At 42.3% G+C, this 26,767-nt stretch overlaps 1 protein-coding gene across 2 annotated transcripts in view; it reads right to left on the reverse strand.

Annotated features, from left to right (window-relative positions):
- Positions 1-201: 201 nt before the first annotated feature.
- Positions 202-26,767, reverse strand: part of ASRGL1 (asparaginase and isoaspartyl peptidase 1) — a 32,089-nt gene continuing 5,523 nt past the window's right edge. For both annotated transcript variants that reach the window (XM_069973488.1, XM_069973487.1), the window contains exons 2-7: positions 26,471-26,662; positions 19,444-19,586; positions 8,832-8,986; positions 7,050-7,168; positions 2,724-2,834; positions 202-757 (exon numbers count right to left, since the gene is read on the reverse strand). In XM_069973488.1, the coding sequence (XP_069829589.1) occupies positions 522-757; positions 2,724-2,834; positions 7,050-7,168; positions 8,832-8,986; positions 19,444-19,586; positions 26,471-26,657 (951 nt within the window). In that variant the 5' untranslated portion in view covers positions 26,658-26,662 and the 3' untranslated portion in view covers positions 202-521. The remainder of the gene's footprint in view (positions 758-2,723; positions 2,835-7,049; positions 7,169-8,831; positions 8,987-19,443; positions 19,587-26,470; positions 26,663-26,767) is intronic.

Below are 26,767 nucleotides of genomic sequence, written 5' to 3' on the forward strand. Positions count from 1 at the left end.
GAAACACAGATGATATCTTTCTATAAAAGTTGGAACAGGTGAACTAAAGTTGAGGATAATATTACACTACGTTCCCTTTATGACTTTTCCAACATCTGAAGACACTTATTCCTGGGTTAATCTGGCAAAATTTACAGTTACAGTAATTCCTTCTGCTAGATTCACAGTATGGTTCTTTTAAATAACCCCCCCCCCCCCCCCCCCCCCCAAAAAAAAAATAAAATAAAATAAAATAAAATATTATGATATGGGTCAATCAGTGGATCCTATCCATTCTTATGGATCCATCCACTCATTTGGTTGTCACATTGTAGGATTAAAGGGGTTATCCAGTGCTACAAAAACATGGCCCCTTTCTTTCAGCGACAACACGACTCTTGTCTCCAGTTCAGGTGTGGTTTGCAATTAAGCTCCATTCACTTCAATGGAACTGAGCAGCAAAACCCTGCCCAAGCTGGAGACAAGAGTGGGGCTGCCTCTGGAAGAAAGTGGCCACATTTTTGTAGCGCTGGATAAGCCCTTTAAGTAAACCAATGGTAGTGGCTATTCTGTGGGGGTACAGCCATAATTTCATCTTCTCCAGTATAAATTCCGCAGTGTAGCCGGTCATCTTTAACTGCAGCCCAGGACATCTGCTTTGTAGAAAACTTTGCTGTCCATTCACCTGTACTGTTTACCACAATGACACCACCACTACCATCTACCCGAGTTTTCATGTAGTTTAGACCGGCGTCTGCTGCTTCTTCTGTAGACATCCCTGGAATAGAAAAAAAAAATTAATCTCGATCTTCCAAGTTATCTACATATAACTTCTATTTCAAAATAAGTGTGAACAATATTCTCTTTTATAATAGAGAATAATCCCTGAGGAAGCTTGCAGAGCGAAGCAGAATTGGTGTCTGAGGTAGGGGCCACGCTGCTGGGATCTGTAGTTCCTGGGTAGCATCATTTTTTTTTGTTTACTCACTTGTCTGTGTCAGTTTGGAGGGATAATGTGTACACTGTGGTAATACATAGGCATAGCAAATCCCCACAGAAAACCTCTCATTCTTTCCAGGAGCAGGAGAGATTTTCTATGGGGATTTGCTGCTGCTCTGGACAGTTCCTGACATGGACGGAGGTGGCAGCAGAGAGCACTGTGTCAGACTGGAGAGAATACACCACTTCCTGCAGGACATCCAGCAGCTGATAAGTACTGGACGACTGGAGATTTTTAAAGAGAAGTAAATTACAAATCTCTGGCTCCAGCTGATTTGCAAGAAAAGAGAATTGTTGAACTACTCCTTTAATGAGCTACTAGTATATTGTTTCCAGGTACTCAGGGTTTCACCAATATCAGTTGCACTATACACTTTATGTGATACATGATTACACTGTCTAAGTTATTTGGCCCCGTTCCTAAAAAATTTCCCCCAAAATTTCTGAGGTAGTCCCTTCAATAGGAAGTCTGCTACGTAATGTACACATTCTGCAACGCAACACTTAACTTAACGTAGAACAGAATATATATATATATATATATATATATATATATATATACACACACATACATATACACTGTATAATATATATCTGCTTTTAGAGCAGAGAGGTGGTTGATAACCTAGACAACAAGCAGTCAACAAGACGCATTTCAGGAGGAGGAGGCAAGTTACACAACAGCTTCATATTAACTTGGAAAGCCCTACACGTTTAGGCTATGTTCACAGACAGTCAAAATTACAACATACAAATTATAACAACGGACGTTATTACACAAAATTCTATTTACACAAATAGTCTATAACAACGGGCGTCAATTGTGTAATAAAAAAAGTTATAAATTTATGCCCGTTAATTTACATAAAATAACGGGCATTCAAAACGGTTGTCACTTTGCCGGTGAGTGAACATGACATACGGATAAGAACAAAGTGCGCACTGTTATTTACTTCCAATATTATTGACTGCACTGTATATATTACTAACAAGGAAGACATCAAAAAAGAGAGAAAAATGTAGAGGGCACTCACCATATAAAAACGTATTCTTTATTCATTTTCTTAAAAACATCATAGCAGGTTGATCCTTTTAAGGATCTGGCGTCCTCTCCCATGCTCATCCTGCTATGATGTTTTTAAGAAGAAAATTAATGAAGAATAATTTTTTTTTATGGTGAGTGCCCTCTACATTTTTCTCTTTTTTGATGTCTACAATGGTATACTGCATTTTCAGTAAAAGTGAGCACCCCATACAACACATGAACTCCTACTCGTAATTAAATCCATACTTGGAAGTCAGTTCATATATGCTTCAGTAGTGCCGGTGACTGTCTCTTCTACATATATTACTGACAATGATTACAAATATATTTACAATATCAGTTACAAAACAATATTCACCTTCATTATTACTACTGGACATGAATAAAACTGAAGCAGTGTGTACAAGCACCTACAGAAGGACAATCACATTTGGAACAGTTAAATGTAAGCTCAATTCTAATTCAACTTATTTGTAGAAGTGATTGACTCTGATCTGTTGAAAAACAGAAACGTTTTTCGTTCGTATCAACTATCGTATCTACTGAGAGCACACAATAAAATGAAGGCAAATTGTTTGAAGAAGCCCCATCGTGATATAACCAGTCACTACAATAAATATGATAAATTGCCAAATAAAAGAAAGTTCCTCTTTTAGGTATAACCTTGGTTACACAGAACAGTACACAAGTTAACACTTACCTTGTTCCATATAATGCAGAATGAGGCTTGCTAGAGTCACTTTCATGATGCTTTCTCCGTGGCCTGTGGTTGAGATGGCACCAACCGCGTTATTGGCGTAACCTCCCGAACCTGCATGACACAGAAACAGGATGAAAGACACATTCTCTGTGTTGTTGTTGTCTTCCCGTACTATATTTGTAATATTTGTTCTAGCAAAACACAACAATCACCGAGCTCAAGAAGATCAGCAAAAATATCTGTGTCAATGGAGACTCTTGGTTGAGTACACCATTGGATTTTTTTGTTTGCTGAGCTCAGCGATTGCTGTATTTTGCTTGTCTGCTACTCATTACCTCCGGTAGCCAGAATCCTACTCCACACTGATGAGGGGTAATACCCTGAAACAGCTGTCTGTGGATGGCAGAGACCCAGCAGCCAGTGGTTGGCTGAGCATTCTTGTCAGCTCAGACAGGCTGCTATAAAGCGGTTCCGGGGAGGAAAACGGAGCAAACAATTATTGGGCCGTGTAATAGGCCCAGTAAATGAGTGGCAGTCTAGCAGATCGGCGTTCGTTTACAGTATTTATCGGGCCATCATCGGCCGTGTAATAGGACCCTTAGAGTTTGATGCAAAAGGGGCCACCCTGGAATTTCCCTATTTATGTCCTAATACTCACCACTAAGTGAGACTTTAAGTGCTATGTATCATGGTAGTTAGGTGATCTCCTCACTGGGAGGCACCCTTTAGCAACGGGTTTCCTCCCCAGGAGGGATATCTGGCTATTCTCGTGCTTTGACACTCATAACTGAGGCTCCATGGACCCTTTTTATTTTTGCATAATTTTGTTTTTTTTAAATAAACTATATACTTGTACACTTGGTACTTAAAGTGACACTGTCCCCCCTTTTTGCATTCTGACTTCTCTACACAGGTGTAAAGGATTAATTTTGGAGTTTTCATACCTTTTTTTATATCATACATCATGGTGCTTGTTCCAGTAAAAAGTGATCTTATATCATCTGTGGTTTGTGCTAACTGGACGGGGCTTCACAGGTGCAGCGCCACTTGGCCCCACCCACATAGTCACCATAGACCCCACTCCTCTGTGACATCATCAGCACATAGGCCCCCCTCCTCGGTAGCCATTGGTAGGGGCTGACCTAGAGGGGTGGGGTCTAGACCTTTAGGCCAGCCCAGTCCAATGGCCATCATGGGGGGGGGCCTTAGATGGCTAGATGTCACAGAGGAGGCGGAGTCTACAGTGTTGTTATGGGCCGGGTTAAGTGACTTCAGTCGAGAAGCCCGGCCCAGGTGGCACAATCTGCACATGATAAAAGATCACTTTTAAATGGAACATGCACCATGACGTATGATATAAAACAAGGTATGAAAACTGCAAAATTTACCTTTTACATATGTGTAGAAGTCCTAATGCAAAAAGGAGGGACAGTGTCACTTTAAGGTAAATTGTTTATTTATTTTTTTTTATAAAAATTGCTTTACCAAATGCCTCAATAAAATCATGATGACCCTTATGTACTATTTGGATATGCTCCACTCTTTCCCCTACCTAAAGGAGCATGGTATTACCAATAATTTCCATACAGCTAATGTATGCCTAGAATGGTCCTGCATTTCACAATGTGCCATTTTATGCCATCAAGGCAAGAGTAATCTTCAAAGTAATTGAGCAATCAACACATACTTTTTACATGCACATCTGATTTATGACAGAATGCTCACCAAAAACAGCTAGCAACATTGGATAGTTAATAGAACAGGATATATTTAAATGACTAGGAATCTGCTGAGGAAGGAAAGGAAAAGGGGACATTATTGAAACCTTTAAAGTATGTTAAAGGAGGGAAGTGTTTTTAGAAAAAACTGAACTCAAGAACAAGAGGACACAGATTAGTTGAGGGAAAGATCAGAAGCAACGTAAGAAAATATTATTTTACTGAAAGAGTAGTAGATGCTTGGAACAAATTTCCAGCAGATGTGGTTAGTAAATCTACAGTAACTGAATGTAAACCTGCCTGGGATATACATATATTTATCCTAACATAATAAGAAGGGAAATACTAAAAGGGCAGATTAGATGGACCAGGGGGCTTTTTCTGACGACAATCTTCTATGTTTTTATGTAGAAATGCCACTTTAAAAGAGGGAAGTTATTTCTTTGTTTGCTTTTCTGAGATATGTGTTACATATGAATAGAAGTAAATACAGACTACTCTAAGAAAACAATGGCTTATTCACTGTGTAATACAATCAGAAGGCCAATTTACCAGAAACTATGAGCAAAGCTTCTATATGGTGTAAAATGAACACTGGCATATTGGGCCAAATAAAGTTTATACATTAATTGTACCTTTATTTCTAAGGTGAATGCTGTACAGGTACGCTCATAAGCATAGCTACAGTATTCACTAAAATCCAGGAACTTTTCAGCACACTACAATGCCATCTAGTGGTCAATATTAGAAACAGATATCTGCTATAAAAGATACTTCTTGAAGCAAGAGAAGAAACAAAACCTGGCTAATAAGGTAAAAGAAAATGTTCAAGCTTTTAAACCCAGGGAGTCGTTTATATGACTGTATTATATATCCCTCATCCTACATTCTGACTTACATTGACTTTAAAGGGGTACTCCGCCGCTGACAAAAAACAAAAAAAGATCAAACAATCAAACCTAGTTTTTACATTTACCATCCCTCCTGAGTGTCTCCATTTGAATTTCCCGCTGTTTGCAGGTCCCTAAAGCTCCAGTTGGTGGCTTAATTTTTTCTTTACTTCCTGGTTTGGGCTTTCCCATGATGCACTTTGTCACCAGTGATGTCTAACTGACTCAGTAAAACTGTGAGATGGCTTTCATCTTGTTCAGCCAATCAGAGCTGAGCAACCTGTGTCATCTGACAAAGGGAGGCTGGCTTAACAGGACTTACACCCACCTCCCTCTTGATGATGTTATTGTTGTAAAATGGCTGCCACAGAGCAGCCTGGGGTCAACAGTCATTAGGTAAGAATGAGTTTACTTCACTTCCTGGTGGGGGTTGAGGGGGGAAAAGATAGGAAAGGGGGCAGATAGGTACAAAGTTATATAACTTTGTAATATATTTCAATTACTGGGAAAAAGCTTTCCGCTGGAGTACCCCTTTAACACTAATTTTTCTAGATAATTTTGTGGCCATGTTCTGTGATCACCAGAGGGAAAGTAATTTTCATTGGCTTCTGTTAAAAAATGAACAGAGCCTTAATTAAAGGAACCAATTAGTACAACTGTGCTGATATAATTCCCTGCAGCCCAATATAGCTTCCCTGCAGCTTGCAGACCATTTATAAAGGGGAAAAAAAGTTTTTCTTTCCCGGCATGAGGCCAGGAAAGGGGAGACAACTAGTCATCTGGGCGGAGAGTCTCTCCCTGTCAGTGTGCGGGGATAATTGGCCACTAATGGGTCTTTGTGCCTGTCAGTCATCCCCGTACTGTGCGCCGACAGGCAGAGAGCCGTGACTAGTCTCAGGAGGCTCCCTGCCCAGATGACTAGTTGCCGCCCCTTGCAGCATAATAAAACATCTTTTTCCCCCCTTTGTAAAGTTACTGCTGCAGCTACAGCTGGTATGCTTTGTGAGCTGAATGGTAGATTTATACTATACTGCTGGGAACCATATCAGTACAGTCGTGCTGATTGGTTCCCAATAAGGTGTTATCCAGAAATAGAATAAACATGCTTTCTTCTAGAAACAGTGCCACTCTTCCCCTCAGTTTGTGTGTGGTATTGCAGTATTTCTTCATGCAAGCACAACTTGCATGAAGTAGTCATCTGGGCGGCTCCCCACCCATGTCTAGTCACAGCGCTCTGCCTGTCAGCACGCTCAGCGGGATGACTGACAGGCAGAGAGGCCAGTAACCGACTCTCTGCCTGTCAATCATTCCCGCCGAGCACGCTGACAGGCAGAGAGCAGTGACTAGACACAGACAAGGAGCCGCCCAGATGACCGCTTCCCCGCCAGTGTCTGTCACGAGCCAGGGGAATAAAAGTCATTTTTCCCCGGTATAAAGCTCCTGCTGCAGCCGCGGTCAGTATGTGCCACGGCTGCTGCAGGAGCTTTATACATTGGTTCCCTTTAATTTAAAGTTGCCTACTATTTTAGAGCTACAGCTCCTAACCAGACCAGTGTGTTTTCATGGTATCAGACTGCAAATAAATCCTGCACAGTCTATCCTGCAGTCATACTCCCATCTGCCCCCTACTTCTTATTAATATACATTTGGTAGGTTACCAAGTTACCAAAAATAGTTAAAAATAAGAACAGAGCGTTACCTGGTAGGTTTTCTCTTACCTATACAAGCTGTATCACCAACACGTCCAACCAGTTTATTTGTCATTCCACCAGTTGATGTTGCACAGGCCACATTGCCTTGACTGTCAATGGCAACAGCGCCAACAGTTCCCAAACCTCTGCCGATAAAGAAATATTCCACGTCATGTCATGCAAAGAAAGCAACTGGATATCCTAAAGACTGCCACTGGTTTTAGTTATACTGCTCCCAACGCTCAATCAAATCAAGTCATAATGAAGAATGGTACAATTTAATATATTGTGGTGGGTGTGTGAACAACACCACCACCTAGTGGTCACTTATTATGTGGCAGTCTTTAGCAAAAAAGGACTGAGAAAATTAAACCATAGTAAGTGTGGATCTTATTAAATAGCTGATAAAGTCCAGCTTAAGGCTGGGTTCACACTATGTATATTTGAGGCTGTATTTGGTCCTCATGTCAGGTCCTCATAGCAACCAAAACCAGGAGTGGATTGAAAACACAGAAAGGCTCTGTTCACATAATGTTGTAATTGAGTGGATGGTCGTCATATAACAGTAAATAACTTCCATTATTTCAATATAACAGCCGTTGTTTTAAAATAACAGCAAATATTTGCCATTAAATGGCGGCCATCCACTCCATTACAACATTATGTGAACAGATCCTTTCTGTGTTTTCAATCCACTCCTTGTTTTGGTTGCTATACAGCCTCAAATATACAGCCTCAAATATACGTAGTGTGAACATAGCCTTAAGAAGGGAACTGTATGTATCCCCTCCCATGTGGGCAATCTCAGACTAGTAATCACTATGAAGAAATCGCACTCAAAAAACTACATAACCATTCCATATACAGCCATACAAAGAAAAAGGAAAGTGAGCACTATAAACCAGCACTGAAATCTTACCCTCCGTCTGGCACCCCATCTGAGCTGCTGTGCCATGGGAGGGGACACATACAGTTCCCTTCTTATAGCTGTACTTTATCAGCTATTTAATAAGATCCACATTTACTATGGTTTAATTTTCTCAGTCCTTTTTTGCTAAAGACTGCCATATAATAAGTGACCACTAGGTGGTGGTGGTGTTCACACACCCACCACAATATATTAAATTGTACCACTTGTGTTATACCACACTGATTTCTCCCTCTAGTTTTTGAGGTTTGTGTCTATCCCATACTTTACTTTTTATGTGCTTTTATCTAACTAATTCTGATATTTGAAATAAAGAATTTTTGTTCTATTTCTATTTATTTGTGCAATTTCTAAGTTTTTTTCTGGATTTTGGTTGCATTATATGATACTTGGTTGGCAGGACTTTTTTTGGGGTTGTCTACCTCAAGTTGACCTACCCATTCTAATGAATATCAGCAAAGCAGGCCAGGCAGAGGGCGCACCGGGCCGGGGCACATCGGTGCAGTGGGGGCCGTGGTCCTAGCGTGAAAACGGTGTTGAGGATGAAGGTATTAAACTTACCTTCATCCTCAGCAGCCCATGTGCTATAGGGAGGTTTCCCTTTGATATAGTCCTTTGGACCGCAGCAGTTAAAAGCACAATCCAGTCCAGTGGACATTTAAATGGGGCAGTGAACATCTGCTTTATAGGCCAGATGAAGCAGAGTACAGTGCATTTAAAAAGTGTTGACTGTATTGCATGGCATCCTTGGAAGAAGATGAATTCAGTTTACTCTCCCTACTGTAAAGTGACAGCTGTTGCTGTGTTCTAGGGAGCCCCAAAGCAGGGAACCCCGGGGTTTCTGAAAACCCTAGTCTAGACATAACACAGGTTAAGCTTACAGTTGAAACGCCACTGGGTTTGAACCAGGTTTCTGATTCTTCCTCCATCTCTCTCTTGAACGTTCAGTGATGAGTTGCTCACCAGGAACTTCAGGAACGCCCTGGGCCTTAGCAAACAGAGATGCTCCTTTACAAGTCAGAAGCATGTGATCCGTCTAAGATTAAAAAAAAGAATAAAACTGAATTAAAGAAATGCTAAAATCTATATAGGCCACTTAATTATTGTATACCAGATCAGACCATAGTAAGACTTTAAGTGATTGATAGCCTATACCCTCAGGATAGTTCATCAATACATGACCAGTGGGGTGTCGACACCCTACACCAGGGGTAGGGAACCTTGGCGCTCCAGCTTTTGCAAAACTACAACTTCCATCATGCCTGGACAGTCAAAGCTTTAGCTCATGATGGAAGTTGTAGTTTTGCAACAGCTGGAGAGCCAAGGTTCCCTACCCCTGGCCCTACACCCTTGCTGTTCAACTGACCCGGATCACTTACTATGAGAGTTTTGCCTAAGGGTGCCTTTTACACACACACAGATTTACCAGACAGATTTTTGAAGCCAAAGCCAGGAAGAGACTATAAAAAGAGAACAGGTCATAATGGAAAGACAGATTTCTCCTCTTTTCAAATCCCTTCCTGGCTTTGGCTTCAAAAATCTGTATTCCACCATTTTTGTGGCCCGTCTTTGGACCTGTTCTATTTTATCAGTATCTTTATGTGGATGAGGTCTCCAGAACCGGACACAGTATTCCAGATGTGATATCACTAGATCTCTATCACAGTCTCCTTCCTACTGGTTATACCTCCCAACAGCAAGTTCATGTTCTACTGTGCTGTGGCCTTACTTCTACATTACTTTTATTTTTAAAGTGTCAATGTCGTATTTTTATTTATTTATTTTGCAGAAAACAATAGTCCAGGCGATTTTAAGAAACCTTGTAACTGGGTTTATTAGGCAAATATGCAATTATCTGCATTTAAAAAAAAGACTTTCCCCAGGTCCCCCCCCCCCCCCCCCTCCCTCCTCTCTCTCATTCACTGCTCATTATCCTGAAATCTCGACTCTTTTACATCAGCCGGGCCCTGTGTAACCTATAGAGAGGGGAGGGGGAGATTAGACGGCAGCAGAGAGCAGAGAACAAAGGATTACACAGTGAAAGCTATGTGAAAGCCGGTATTCAGAAGTCAGAGAGGTCAGTGCTGTCTGTCAGAGGAGATAGCCCGGTGATGAAGCTGTAAATTACTCTTAGGGCTCTATTCCACAGGAACGATAATCGGCCAAATCGGCCTTATTCGGCCCGATTCGGACGGCGGGCGACCGACAATTTGACAAGAAGCAGCAGCAGCATACATTACCTGCAGGGCTTCTCCTCCGTTCTGTCTTCCTCCCCGGGTCCCGCGTGCTCTAGCTTCAGAATGGCCTGTCAGCTGATGGAGCGCTCAGCCAATCATAGGCCGGGACCGCCGCGGCCTGTGATTGGCTGAGTGACCTGTCATTAGACAGGCCATTTAGGCCATTCAGCCAATGTATGCTGCAAGGGCTGCAAGGACATCGGTAACGATGTCCCTGCAGCCCTCACTCAACGATCATCGGGCCGTGGAATAGGCCCAGTAAATGAGCGGCGATCTAGCAGATCGGCGCTCGTTTACATCGTTGATCGGGCCCTGTTTTGGTGCCTCATCTCCCTCCACCCCTCCCCTCTCCATAGAAAATAATGAAGACGGGGGGGGGAGCTTCAAACTACTTTTTCATGATAAAAATGCATTTTTCAGCACATAAACCCAATCACAAAGTTTCTTAAAATCGCCTGTAGTATTGATTTCTGCAAAAAAAAAAATGTAAAAGTCAGTGACACTGTAAGGTCTGCTTTTGCTGACACTTCTACTTGTGAGGACCCAAGTCCAGAACTCATAGCTGCCTGCGACTGATTCCTACTGTCTCCATGTTCTCAATTTCTAGCAGTAGGTAACGGTAGGACGTGTGTAGTCAGGACTCTTTGCAATCTTGAATCATGATGTTAGGTGCATTAAAAGAAAAGAAAATTTGATTGCAAAGGTGCATGGAAAAGATACACTATGATTGCTTTGTAGCACATGCAGCAAAACTGGTCATTTATCCCTATTAGCTAGAATATGAATGCTAAAGAGATAAAAACAATGGGGGGGCATAATGCACCACAGGAAAAACGGGAGACGAACACAGCTAACTGCAACCTACACAAAAAGATATGACCACAAGAGGTCACCAAACTCATAGAGAATGTTGTAGTATGTTCAATATCATGACTCCAAAAAATCCAGGAAAGCAACTTTAGTTTTTCTTCAATATGAAACTACATTTGCAGGATGTCACCCTGCATGTTCATGTGCATAACAGCATGCTTCTTTTGGCCAGGGCTACATTGCAAGGGGGCATTCACATGTTAAAGGGGTTGTCCAGCGAAAACCTTTTTCTTTCAAATCAACTGGTATCAGAAAGGTATATAGGCTTGTAATTTACTTCTATTAAAAAATCTCAAGTCTTCCCATACTTATTAGCTGCTGTATGTCCTGCAGGAAGTGGTGTTTTATTTTCATTCTGACACAGTGCTCTCTGCTGACATCTCTGGCCGAAAAAGGAACTGTCCAGAGCAGGAGAGGTTTTCTATGGGGGATTCATAGAAAACCGAGACAGAGTTCCTGTCTCGGCCAGAGATGTCAGCAGAGAGCACTGTGTCAGACTGAAAATAAAACAACATTTCCTGCAGGACATGCAGCAGCTACTAAGTATGGGAAGACATGAGAGTTTTTAATAGAAGTAAATTACAAACCTATATAACTTTCTGATATCAGTTTATTTGAAAGAAAAAGATTTTCGCTGGACAACCCCTTTAAGTGTGCTGTCTGTAAATATGGATGATGTGCTACAGAACAGAGTTCTGAGCTCCCGGCATGATAAAATGTAAAACTCAGAATACCCCTTTAAATCACAGTCATGTTATTCTAGGGGAAAGGATTAAATACAGGTAAAAACTGTGTAGCTTTGGTTACACTGTAAATACATTTCTGATCTTCTCCCATGATTTTGTCCGGCCCATTTTTGGAGTTTTGTGTGAAATTATGTCAAATTTGCCTTTTTTTTCCCTCAGTTTTTTTTGTGTTGTTCCAATACACACAAAGGAAATAAACGTGTATAACAAAACATGTGTAATTGCAATAATTTCCTGGGAGGAATACTTCATGTTCTGGAAAAAATTCAGGGGTGCCCACACTTTCGACTATGACTGTATCTGGCTGGCATAGGTAACACAGGGGGCTGTTGAATGATCTGGATCATCTCGGGCTCCATTTATATTTTTGCTGTGGATACTGTTGTGGTACCGACTATTCTGACAAAGAAAACCACTGTATATTGCTAAAGGCTCCAATGCAGCTGCAAACATAACCTTACAGATGACGTCTCCAGTCACAGACTGCAAATGAGGTTACAGCTTCCTGCATCCATACTTGTACATTGGCAATAAAAATAAAACTGCATCTCATCATACCGATTATGGAGCCTTTACACAAAACGTTTATTGTTTGAATTTTACCGATTATAATCGCATTTGGTTGGGCTTAGGCGATCTTAAAACGACTGCAATAACGAATTTTCCAAACGATATATTGTTCTGTCTAATCCTGCGTTTAGGGTGCCTTCACACCTACCGTATCGCAGCAGAAAATCCGCTGCGGATCCGCAGCAGATTTAACTAAATGAATGAACACAGCATCAAATCCCCACTTACAAATCTGCTGCGGATCCGCAGCGGATTTGACAGTGCGTATTTAATTCTGTGTTCATTCATTTAGTTAAATCTGCTGCGGATCTGCTGCGGATTTTCTGCTGCGATACGGTAGGTGTGAAGGCACCCTTACACAGAGCGATAATTCGCCCGATCGTACGATTAACGATTTCGAAGTAACATTTTTTTTTTTTTTATAACGATCAGCGTTTAGATGGAACGATATATCGTACGGAAAAATCGTTTAGCAATCGTTTAAGCCTATCTCGCAAGTAGGCGAAATCGGTGAACGACTGTTTACACGGAACAATCTGCGTTTTTTTTTTTTGGCGAAGGACGATTTAAGAACATGTTGTAAGATCAAAATGAACGATTTCTCGCTCGTCGTTTGATCGTTCGCTGCGTTTACACGTACGATTATCGTTCGAATTCGATCGTTATCGCGCAAATTCGAACGATAATCGTTCCGTGTAAACGCAGCATTAACGCTGATCGTTATAAAAAAACACATTGATACTTCGAAATTGTTAATCGTTCGATTTGGCGAATTATTGCTCCGTGTAAACGCAGCATTAAACACAGAAGTAAAACCTGCTGATACTGCAGTGCACAGGCCCTAAGCAGCTTTGGACCATTGTGCAATTTAGTTTCAAACCAGATTTGTAAATGTATTTCTCACAGTACTCTCTTAGTGAATGTGAAATGTCATTTTAAATTGACAGAGGCACTTATTAACCTTTACCATGTCATTTATGGAGTCTGTCTGTGGTAGCAGGCCCTGGACTGCGGTGACAGAAATAGCTCCCTCATCTCTATTCATAAACAAGACAGATAACAGCACCATACAATACAGCACATTCTGCTTACAGAGCAATTCTCTCTATATACAGCTATTCTGTAGAAAACGTAGAAAACAAAAACTGTTCAAGGTATGTGCAAAACCAAAAGAGATGTTTTGCTAAAAATATGCAACATTTCCAGGCATGCAGTTATACATCAGGCTGGGTTCACACTACATTTTTCTCATCTGTTTTTGCAAAAAAAAAAAAAAAAAAAAAAAAAAGAAAATGGGTGGAAAAATGGATGCATTTGTGTGCACCAGTTTTCCATTGACTTCCATTATATATATATATATAAAGGGGGGGGGAAATCAAAACACTTTTTTTGCGTACACAAAAAATGTGGCCGACGGATGCGTTTTGATTAGAGATGAGCGAACCTGGAGCATGCTCGAGTCCATCCGAACCTTCGGCATTTGATTAGCGGTGGCTGCTGAAGTTGGATAAAGCCCTAAGGCTATGTGGAAATCATGGATATAGTCATTGGCTGTATCCATGTTTTCCAGACAACCTTAGAGTTTTATCCAAGTTCAGCAGCCCCAGCTAATCAAATGCCGAACGATCGGTTTCGGATGGAGGGTTGGAGCAGGCTCGAGGTTCGTTTATCACTAGTTTTGATCCCGTAGCGTGCAGGAACAATAATGTTATATTTTAATAGATCGGACAATTCCGCACGCTACGATATGTAATTATTTATTTTTTGATATTTTTATAATGGGCAAGGAGGTATTTTAAACTTACAAGGGTTTTTTAATACTTTTAAAAACTTTTTTTTTAAATAGATTTAATGATTTTTCAATAGATTGCATGTACTGATCTATGCTATGCCATAGCATAGCATAGATCAGTGTTATCGGCGATCTATGTATATAGAGCCTGCCTGAGAGCAGACTCTATACATAAAACGCTGATCCGACAGGACGGAGGTAAGTGACTTACCCCCGCCTGTCGGCACAATCGATCGGGACCCCCGCAGCATGGCCTGTCACTGAGTACCTTAAACGCCGCAATCGCTACAGATCGCAGCGTTTAAGGGCAGCGCTCCCGCACAAATCAGATGCCACTGAAGTCAGGAACGTATATATACATTCCTACTGCACGGGGTATGTGCAGTAGGAACATATATATATATACAGATTGCTGACGGGAAGGGGTTAATGACAGTGTACAATTATATTACACTGTATGGAATCACGGTCGTAGTGTATATACTCTGTATACACACTACAGCAGGTCTCTGCGGCCGCACAAAAAGCCTGTTCACACAATGTAAAGTATGGCTCTTGGCCATACTTTACATTGCGTTCTATGGCTAAATGGAGTGCGGGCACAGCTGAATGTCGCATTCCAATTAAAATAAAGTGTTGTTCATCCAGCCAATACTGCAGTATCGGCCAGGTGAACATCTGAGACATTGGCCGTTGTTTGACACGTCAAACACTGGCTGTGTCAAACAATAGCCGATGTTCATAAAGAATGTGAACATGGCCTTTAGCTGCACTTAGTTTAAAAAAACGCTCTGACATGAAAGCTGCATTGCTGCCTCAATGTATGAACAAATAATGAATAATGAAATCTTCAGTATATATGCTTTACCTACCCTAAAAGCAGAACTTGTGTAATGGCCACCCAGGTGACTACATAAGTCTGTCTCCAGCACAATGCAGATTTCTAAAGACTAGAAGAAAATCTGCCGTGTCACGTTACACTTGTGTTTGATGCTTTATAGTACATAGCTTTATTGATATTTGATATAACTGTTTTATGTTGCTTAGATTGCTTTTACAACAGTGAACAGATAAAAGAAATGGCCGTATTTTGCAAAAGCACCTCGTAAATAATGAGCATGCTCCGTATTTGGAAGGTCGTAATCAATTACGTCCATTATTCCATACGGTGTGCGCACTACCGGCATTATTATACATAAAAAAATATGGACGTATTTTACTGCAAAACCATGGGGTTGGCCGACGAATCAACAGTTACATTATAAATTGTGATACTTCCAACATACATGCTGACAACAAAATTCACAGTAATTAACACATTAATGCTAATTATAACACATGGAATCAGTTTGATAGCACATTAGATCATACCAGCTGAGCAGTGAGCAGCTGAGCAGGCCCCCCCCTGAGCACTGCTTAAATGATGGAAGGGTTGGTCAGCCTAATACCTACTTCTAAATGTCTATTTTTTGGCATAATCTACTTTGACCTAACTATCTAAATCACACTGTGACAAAGAGTTCTAATTAGGGATGGTCCGAACCTGCCAAGGTTCGGGTTCATACGAACCTGAACTCTCGGCAATGATTTCCCTCCGTGGAGAGGGTGGATACAGCCGGAGGACCGCCTGGAAAACTGGGATACAGCCACGCCTGGGATACAGGCACGAAAACAGGACAACAAAGAGTTAATTTACAGCTACATCACCAAGCTCTCTCCTCTGATGTCACCACTGACCTCTCTAACCTCTGAATAGCACTCTGAATAGCTCCCCCCGCTGTGTAATCCTTTGTTCTCTGCTCTCTGCTGCCGACTAATCTCCCTCCTCCCTCCATAGGTTACACAGGGCCCGACTGATATAAAAAAAAAAAAAAAAAAAAAGTCAAGATTTCCTGATAATGAGCAGTGGGTGACAGAAAGGAGGGGGGGGGACCTGGGGAAAGGCTTTTTGAATACAGATAATGGCATATTTGCCTAATAAACCCAATTACAAAGCTTCTTAAAATCGCCTGTACTATTGATTTCTGGACAGTGACACTTTAAAGGGGTTATCCAAAAAACAGAAAAGGTCCTGTCTTTTCTGCTCGCCTGTCTGTGCCAATAACTTTCACAGGAGAGAGAGGTGCGGGTCAATTCTTTGAGCAGAGAGGCGTGGAGAGCAGAGGCGCACGAGCCCTCCTATTAAAATAGATAGCAAGGAGAATTTGGCGCAGAGTCTGCGCAAGGGGGTTCTGCACAGAATTTTGGCACAGATTCCATAGAGTGAATGGGCCCTGAACAGAGACTACTGCTACACTGACAGCATTTAAAATCACTTGGGGGTACTTGGCTTTAAAGGGGTTATCCAGCACTACAAAAACATGGCCACTTTTCCCCCTCTCTTGTCTCCAGTTCAGCTGTGGTTTGCAATTAAATTCCATTTACTTCAATGGAACTGAGTTTGAAACCCCACCCAATCTGGAGACGAGAGGGGGAAAAGTGGCCATGTTTTTGTAGCGGTGGATAACCCCTTTAAATAGTTCAGGAACACTGGCCTGGATGAATACTCACAAATGCCTTCTTTCCATCCTATTTGACAGATTAAGGATCTACATTCTGCTCCATAAATATGATCAGGTGCTCTTCAGACTGGAGCCAAGATGAGAATCAGAAATGGAACAAAATCCAAACAGCTAGAAGGATGTTAGAATGCTAGAAAGTGGCAGATAGCCAGAGAGCATAGTTGTGATTTGCTGACTGAAACACACCAACAACTGAGCGCAGAGGTCTGGAGGGGATGGCTATATATACCCTCAGGAACAGGCTAGAATTCTTCAGAACCTGTGGGCTGAGCTATAAATACAGGTGAACAGGCACATGTCTGCCACTAGAGGGAGCCTAAGGGCACTATTACACGGGCCGATGGGGGCCCCATAATACCTGTAAACGAGTGCCGATTTGCTAGATTGGCGCTCGTTTACTGGGCTTATTACATGGCTCGATAATCGTTTAACAAGGGCTGCAAGGACATCATTACCAATGTCCTTGCAGCCCTTGTTTGAACTATATACATTACCTATCCATGCTCCAGGGCTGCTCCTGCGGTCCGCTTCTTCCCGGGTCCCGCGCGCTCTAGCCACAGAGCGGCCTGTCAGCTGACAGGCCGCTCAGCCAATCACAGGCCGGGACTGCCGCGGCCTGTGATTGGCTGAGTGGCTTGTCAGCTGACAGGCCACTCTGAAGCTAGAGCCCGCAGGACTCGAAGAAGACCGCAGAAGCAGCCCTGGAGCATGGATAGGTAAAGTATATAGTCAGTCGCCGGCCGCGCACCGCTATTACACATAGCAGTGTGTGGTCGGCACCCGACAAATATAGGTTCTAACCTATATCAACGATCAGCCGATGACAACGATCACGGGCTGATCGTTGTATTTATTACACGGAGCGATAATCGGCCGAATCTGCTGATTATTGTTCCGTGTAATAGTATCCTTACTCTTCAGGAGGCCAGCTCACAGCACGAGAGTGTACAGATGACCGCAGGACAGAGTGACCTGCAGCAGGTAAGGGATAACGGACATTACCACATGCAGTTACTGCCAGGATGTCATAAGAACCAGCCTTAAATTGAAATGTATGCCCACAAAAGTAAATACAGTCATATCCTATAACAAACATATACACACTGTACATACAGCACATATACATACACTGCACATTCATACAGCACCTTGCATAGCCAGTACATGACAACGCCATTTATAATAGTGTCCTGTAAATCCCCCAAAACAATGTCAGTCCAGTGTACTTTCACCAGCAAGACATAGAGGAATAGGTGCTGTGACTGACCAGAGAAGTACATTTCTGCCGTGTCAGTGATATAAGGTACACTTTAAAACAATGACTTGTTGCTAGGGCTGGGCGATATGGCCTAAAATTTATATCACAATATAATTTGATGCATGCACGATATAACGATATATCACGATATATCAATTTTTTTGTGTGTGTATACAAATTACAACACTTTAAGATTTTTTTAAGATGTGTATTGTATAACAGATCTTTTCTCAAACAATGCAAAGATTAAGTGTTAGTAAAACACAAAATTGTTTAAAATAAAGTGCAAATTAAATGTAAAAAATAAACATAAAATTTTGTCCTGTTGTCCTGTGCCATCAGCCCCCCCTTGTGCCAGTCATCAGCCCCCCTTGCCAGTCATCAGCCCCCCTTGCCAGTCATCAGCCTTCCCCTGTGCCATCAGCCCACCCTGTGCCAGTCATCAGCCCTCCCCTGTGCCAGTCATCAGCCCCCCCTTGTGCCAGTTATCACCACCCCTTGCCAGTCATCAGCCCTCCCCTATGCCTTCAGCCCCCTTTGTGCCAGTTATCACCCCCCCTTGCCAGTCATCAGCCTTCCCCTGTGCCATCAGCCCACCCTGTGCCAGTCATCAGCCCTCCCCTGTGCCATCAGCCCACCCTGTGCCAGTCATCAGCCTTCCCCTGTGCCATCAGCCCACCCTGTGCCAGTCATCAGCCCTCCCCTGTGCCATCAGCCCCCCTTGTGCCAGTTATCACCCCCCTTGCCAGTCATCAGCCTTCCCCTGTGCCATCAGCCCACCCTGTGCCAGTCATCAGCCCTCCCCTGTGCCATCAGCCCCCCTTGCCAGTCATCAGCCTTCCCCTTTGCCAGTTATCAGCCCCCCGTTGCCAGTCATCAGCCCCCCCCCCCAGTGCCAGTCATCTCCCCCTCTCAGTTTTCCCTATGTGCCAGCCATCATGTCCCCCCAGCCAGGGCCATCATCAGCCCCATGCCAAGCCATCTGCCGCCCCGACCCCTCTGCTACTTACCTTTCCTGCAGGGCTGGCTGATGGAGTCCGCGAGGCGAGACGGGCTGCGTCTTCTTCCCAGCATGCACTGGGAGAGACCTGACGTCATACGCATCGTCAGCTAGCGCGCGGACGATGCGTGAACGGAAGGCCCTGCAGCGCGGTACCACGGAGCGGTAAGTGAGAAGCTTATTCACTACCGCTCCGTGGGCATGTATCGCGATATGACGATATGCCAAAAATCTATATCGTCAACCGAATTGATGACGATATTTTGGCATATCGTTTATATCGCCCAGCCCTACTTGTTGCTGTGGGTAACAGCACTATATATATTTTTGGAACACTGTTAATATATGTCTCAGCGCATTGATGAGGTTATATGCCAGAAAATAGAGGTGACATAGTGACGGACGGGCATGTGCAGCAGACAAACAATACATCCCCCATAGATATCTTCACTGGAATACCTTTTCCATTACAAGACGGGCCAGCTTTATTGGGTTAGCAATGCATCTGACTGCAGAAACAGCTCCTGAGGTTAAATCCTTGCCATCCATGATAATAGCATCCATCTCAACGTCTCCTTCTTCATTCAAAACAGACCCATGGCCTAAGGAAACAAATTGTAAGGTTAACACACAAAGGACTAAATTCTGACATATGTACATCTTCATTCACTTCAAAAACTAGAGCAAATGATTAACCCGAGACATTTTATTTGTGCACTAGGGACATCACAATACCAGAAATATGAGTTCAATACTGATACCAAATTAAGTATTGTGATTCTTGATACCAAAATGATACTTAGTGTACCTGTTATGACATATTAAAAAAACAAACAAACAAAAAACAGCAAATACAGTAGTGCCTTGGATTACGAGCATAATTCGTTCCGGGACCGTGCTTGTAATCCAAATCCACTCTTAAACCAAAGCAAATTTTCCCATAAGAAATCACTGATATGCAGACAATTGGTTCCACACCCCAAAAATGATGATTTTTTAATTCGGAATAACATGTAAAACACATGAAGCAAACAATGAGAAGCAGCTGGATATGTCATATTATAAGTTACTGTACAGTATAGCAATCAGCATGTGGTGTATAATGTATAGTAGCTGCATAAACCGGAAAAACAGTAGCAGTTTGTAGATACAGGATGGAGCTGCAGATCCTCATAATGCAGTAGTGTAGTACAACAGGCTAGACTAGAGAAGCAGAGCTGCTGTCAGAGGTCTGTGTGGTCACATGACAGCATTGGAGAAGGGGTGTGTGTTCAGCATGGACCAATCAGGAAGTGAGAATCACAGAGCTGTGCAGAAGGACAGTGACAGAAACTTTTCTATACAGCAGTGTGTATAGCTGAGTGTAAGTGCATGCATATTATAGCGGCAGAGTGAATGGCTCAGTGTAAGTGCAGGCACATTATAGCAACGGTGTGTATAGCCGAGTGTGAGTGCAGGCACATTATAACAGCAGTGTATAGCTGAGTGTAAGTGCAGGCACATTATAGCAGCGGTGTGTATAGCTGAGTGTGAGTGCAGGCACATTATAACAGCAGTGTATAGCTGAGTGTAAGTGCAGGCACATTATAGCAGCAGTGTGCATAGCCAAGTGTAAGTGCAGGCACATTACAGCAGGAATGGAGAGGATGGGAAACACAAGGGCTGAAAGAGACTGCAGGGAGTATGAAGGAATGAGCTGGGCAGATGTGGGCAAATGCAGGGCTCTTTGTCCAGGGAGAGAGGGGTTACAGCTTATAGAGAGATTACCTGCACAGTCCTGTCCCCTGATGTAAGCCCCAGCCTGAAGTGGATCTGCCATAATTTGGAAGGTGAGGGAGACTTCCTGGGTCAGAGTACAGGGCTGTAGACCCCACTATGCAGGCCATGCTCCTCCCCCACTGCTATCCAGAACCAAGAGCTCCTAAACCAAAGCAATGCTCTTAAACCAAGTTACAATTTTAAAAAACTGTGAGCTCTTCATGCAAAACGCTCTTAATCGAAGTTACTCTTAAACCAAGTTACTACTGTATATAGTTACTGCCTGCCTTGTGTATGCTGTCTGTTTTGTGCTACTCATGCTTTTGCATTTCGCTTAGACAGTGAGGTGGCCTTTGCTTTATATCAGCTAGTTTACTGCAGCAGTCCACAGGGGTGGGTACATGGTCACGCATGGCTGCTGGCCAATCAGCATTCATATTTACTGGGTCAGTCTGTGCAGAGCAGAGTGTTAATGGAGGGTTAAAGGACATGGCTTCCACCGTTTGGTCTCTTTTTTGCTGTTACTAAAGACCAAATGGCCTTAGTGACAGAGCCTCGACTGTAGTTTTCCAGTAAGTGAGACGCCTAGTGGCTGATTTTATAGCACTGTATTTCATATAGAAAGCAAGCAACAACAACAAAAAAAAAAAAAGGAAATGATGTAAATTGCAAAGATGTCGTATGTCACCTCCCTTGCAGATTTAACATTGATAGTCCCCATTTAATAGAGTATATAAAAAAAAAAAAAAAAAAAATTAAAAAATGAAAGCTTGTATATACAAATCAACTCGTGTCAGAAAGTTATATAGATATGTAAATTATCATCATTTAAAAATCTCAAATCTTCCCATACTTAACAGCTGCTGTATGTCTTGCAGGAAGTAGTATATTCTTTCCAGTCTGACACAGTGCTCTCTGCTGCCACCTCTGTCCGTGACAGGAACTGTCCAGAGCAGGAGAGATTTTCTGTGGGGATTTGCAGGACAGTTCCTGTCGCAGACAGAGGTGGCAGCAGAGAGTACTGTGTCAGACTGGAAAGAATACACCACATCCTGCAGGATATACATCAGCTGATAAGTACTGGAAGAGTGGGGATTTTTTTTATAACAGAAGTAATTTACAAATCTTTTTAACTTTAACTTTAACTAATCAACTCAGTTGATTTGAAAAAAAAATTTCCCCGCAGGAGGACCCCTTTCAGTTACATCTTTACTGTCGGTTATACATAATAGTTCCAAAAGACACTTAGTATATAATACCCTAATTCACTAAGTGCTTATTCACAAACATATCATGTGTCCACAATCAAAGCTCTAAGCCTACCAGAAACGATTACAGATGCAAGAACAAGGCACTGTCATTTTTTTTTTTTTTGCAGAAATCAATAGTCAGGGTGATTTTAAGAAACTTTGTAATTGGGTTTATTAGCCAAATCTGCCATTATCTGCATTTAAAAAGCCTTTTCCCAGGTCCCCCCCTCCCTCCTCTTTTCCATCCACTGAAAAAAAAAAAATCTGGAAATTGTGACTTGTTGCATCAGATGTACCCAGTCTGGTCTATAGAGAGGGGAGGGGGGGGGGGGGGGGGAGGAGGGAGTCAGCGACAGCAGAAAGCAGATAACAGAGGATTACAGGCACAGAGCTGGGTGACAGCTGTAATCAGAGCTCAGAGAGGTCAGTACTGACTGTCAGAGGAGATAAAGGGTGAGGTATTTGTAGATTAACTCTTTGTTGTCCTGTTTTGGTCTTTTATTTAGCTCTCTCCATAGGAGAACAATGAAGACAGGGGGGAGAGCTTCAAACTGCTTTTTCATGATAAAAATGCATTTTTCGGCTAATAAACCCATTACAAAGTTTCTTAAAATCGCCTGGACTATTGATTTCTGCCAAAAAAAATTCACAACAGTGACACTTTAATTTTTATTCACTATTCACACAATTAAAAACATCAACAATATTCACATGTTTTAGGGACCGGGTCTAAACTCCTGTCTCTGGCGGTATGTATAATACTAGGGAAACCACTTCCGGGTGGTTGGACAGGTCACGGGAGGGGCTGGATCAGAAAGACGCCCATGGCCAGTTCTCCCAGGACATGCGCACAGTGGACGGTATCCATATTTGAATTCAATCAATAGACAGAACAGAAGCCATATAGGAGTAGGAGCATGAACAGTAGGAGCTTGATCAATATACAGCTTGTGAACATAATAAAGTGCATGATACTAATTATATTCCATACAAACATATAAAAGAGTACAGTACATATAATATCTTGTGATCAAAATGCAAACAGTGCAAAAATACTTCTATGCATAAAATTGACAGTCAACTTATATGCCGGCTGCCTTTGACCTTCCTGCCGCTCCAACCTGGATGCCAGAAAGAGCTGGATCCAGTCCTAGGAAACTGGGAGAAGTTTCTCAGCACTGGATCCAGCTTTTCCAGGCAACCAGGGTGGAGTGGCATTGAGGTCAAAGACAGACGGCATATAAGTTGTCTGCCGAGCAGACGAAGGGATTAGTTTCATTTGTAATGTAAATTTGCACATCTCCAGTGACAACGAATGTGAACTACCTAAACAAAATTATGTTACTCTCACAAACAAAATAATATAAATAAAGTGCAATGTGCATAAATATTTTCCATTACAAGGAGTATATATTCAAGTGCAAATGGACTTTGTAAACAATGAGCATAACATCCCTAACTTCCCAAAACTGTATACAAATTTATCTCTTTTTTCTTTCTTGTTCCCATTAGCTGTATATTTTTTATGTTTTCTTCCTTGTTCATTTGTTTGTACATCCTTCTACATCATATCCCCATCCCTATGTCCTACCATGGAATCCCAATTACAGCACCAACAGCATCACATAATACTAAAAATCTACAAAAGAACAGTAAACAAGGCAGAAGAGTGCACTTAAGGACTAGTGATCAGAAACTATAGAAATTAAATAGAACTCTGCTGTTCAGTCCTGCAGGGGATAGAGTACCTAGAATTAATTCTTTTACAGCCATAAAAGACTTGCATCTCTTCTCGAGGAAGCTACTTCTGATGAAGTTGCACTCTAAAGGGGCGATGGGATTGACTGACTTGGAAGTATTGGAGAGGGAAGCATTAAGTACATTTGAAGAGCTATTAGAGGAACAAACGGTACGGGACCAAGGTAAGTTTCTTGCATCTATAGTTCCTAAATCTAAAACCTTCACTCCATTAACCCTCTGCCCCCAGATTGAGATTAGTGAAATATAAAAAAAAAAAAAACAACCTACCTTAGGGTACGTTCAGACTCAGCAAATGTGGCGGAATTCTGCGACGGAACTCTCCACCACAGAATCCCACCTGCCTCTGTGTGACACTGATTCTCTATGGGAGGGCCTGCGAGCCTCCGCGTGCGTCGCTCTCCGCTCAACGAATTGACATATCAATTCTTTGCTCCAAGAGCGGCGGGAGCGGAGTCACACAAGCCCTCCCATAGAGAATCAGTGTCACACAGAGGCAGGTGGGATTCTGTGGTGGAGAGTTCCGTCGCAGAATTCCACCACATTTGCTCAGTGTGAACATACCCTTAGTGAGAGAAGAACCTGACCCTCTGTCAATGTCGCGACTTGAAGGAGCTACAGTCATTTGATGACGTAAAGGGGTGAATGTTGTCGTTTGGTCAACAGTGAAATACCAGAAAGAGGCCATGTGCCAGTTAAGACATAGGACTACATATGTAAAGCTGATGCAGAGCCCTTAGACGGGTTTCTTGAGAGAACTACTAAAGATTTAGAAGAAGGATTGATTCCTAAAAAGTTGTTTGATTCTAATGGAGCCGCATCACAGAGGGGAGATCGTCACACTGAGGTCCGGCGGGCCCGTCCCCTGTGCTTCATACTGGGCCGGTGTTCAGGAATAGAGTGGTGCAGTGCACGGGAACTGGGTGGCGGTTCAAAAAAAAAAGGACCACAGCACCAACATCCCCACACCGGCACCAGTCTGTTTAAGTAACAAATAAAAAAAAAAAAGTGATGTACCTAGTGGTACATTCGTTTTAACTTCTGTCTTGTCTACTTTTTTTTTTAGTAGACTTTCAATATTATGTGATGCTGTTGGTGCTGTAATTGGGATTGCATGGTGGGACATAGGGATGGGGATATGTATTACTATTACATAGCGCCAAAGGCAGGAGTTTAGACATTGGGGTTAGGGCGCCGCTCTGCTGATATGGGGAAGCATAGCGGGTGATATTTTCATGTTCCGAGGTTGCTCTTTTGGTTGCAAATTTGCATTATCTTACTGTAGGAAGCCATATGATATGCAATCTGGGCAATACTTAGTTTTAGATAGGATGCTTAAAACTATTATGTGATTACATGTGATAAATCATACTCTTGCAGTTGTGGCTGTCTCACACTGGATCTCCTGACACATGTGAATATTGTTGATTTTTTGTTAATTGTGTGAATAAGAATTAATACTTACTAGTTTATGCCTTGTTTTTGCATTTGTAATCTCTACTGTCAGATCTGATATGTGTAACATGAATCTATATGCCATATAAAGCCATGTGCCTTGAATCTGAATGCTGCATGGTTTTATAGTTATTCTTGCTGTTGCTGCTTTATATTCCAAATGACCAAAATAACAAAACTATTAGGGTGCATTCACACGTACAGGATCTGCAGAAGATTCGAAGTGGCAGATTCAAAGCAAATTAAATCTGGGCCATCTGATCTGCTGCAGGTTCAAATCTGCGCCATCAAATTCGCTGCAGTTTTGTTGCAGTTCCTGTATGTGTGAATGCACCCTTAAGGTAGAGCCACACTGCATTTTTGCAGTCAGTTTAACATATCAGTTTTATGGACTAAAACACATGCAATTGCGTGCATCCATTTGGATTTGTTTTTCTACTGACTTCCATTATTAAAAAAAAACAAAAAACGGATAGTTTTATTTTTCGCATACACAAAAATGTGGTTGACCATGTTTTTCTGTACTTTAAAAGTAACCATTTACAAATAAACCGCGAAAACGCAGTGTAAACTTAAAGCGACTCTGTACCCACAATCTGTCCCCCCCCCAACCACTTGTACCTTCAGATAGCAGCTTTCAATCCAAGATCTGTCCTGGGGTCCGTTCGGCAGGGGATGCAGTTATTGTCATAAAAACAACTTTTAATCTGGCAGCGCTGTGTCTAACAGCTGGAGCTTACATTTGTATATGCATTAGGCTGGCACACCCTCTCTGTCCTTCCTCCCCACCCTCCTCATCATTAGGAATGATCCAGGAACATTTACTGCTGTTTGAGCTTTGCACAGGTGTATTAACGATCCAGCCCATGTTCATTATACACACAGATGGGGAATAGGAAGCAATCTGCCTGGAGCATTCCTAATGATGAGGAGTGTGGGGAGGAAGGACAGAGAGGGTGTGCCAGCCTAATGCATATACAAATGTAAGCCACGGCCGTTAGACACAGCGCTGCAAGATTAAAAGTTGTTTTTATGACAATAACTGTATCCCCTGCCGAATGGACCCCAGGACAGATCTTGGATTAAAAGCAGCTATCCGAAGGTACAAGTGGTTTGGGGGAGGGGCGGGGGTCAGATTGTGGGTACAGAGTCACTATAACTTAACTTAAAAAATAAAATAATAATTTCCGCAGGGAGCAGTTAAAAAAAAAAGTCAGTATGTTTGGATTGTGCTTGTTTTGTAACTTTTTGAAGCAAATCGTCACCTGCATTGAAATATGGATCATCCTCAAGCACCACCACAGCTTCTTCTACAGCAGTGACTGCATCTCCTCCTTCTCTGAGTATATTATAACCTTGCAGGGCAGCTCTCTTTACTCCAGAACGATACTTGTCTTCATATTCCTTCATGATGACTCCAGCACCGCCGTGGACCACAATAACTGGTTTCATATTTACTAGAAGTGAACGGAAGAATTTATTAAAGTATCACTGTACCATGTATTTATCGTACCTGGTATTACAAATTTTCCATGTAGAAACCTGGATTTTATTCTGCTGCA

Source organism: Dendropsophus ebraccatus, chromosome 6 (genome assembly GCF_027789765.1).
Source record: "Dendropsophus ebraccatus isolate aDenEbr1 chromosome 6, aDenEbr1.pat, whole genome shotgun sequence".
Taxonomy (NCBI): Eukaryota; Metazoa; Chordata; class Amphibia; order Anura; family Hylidae; genus Dendropsophus; species Dendropsophus ebraccatus.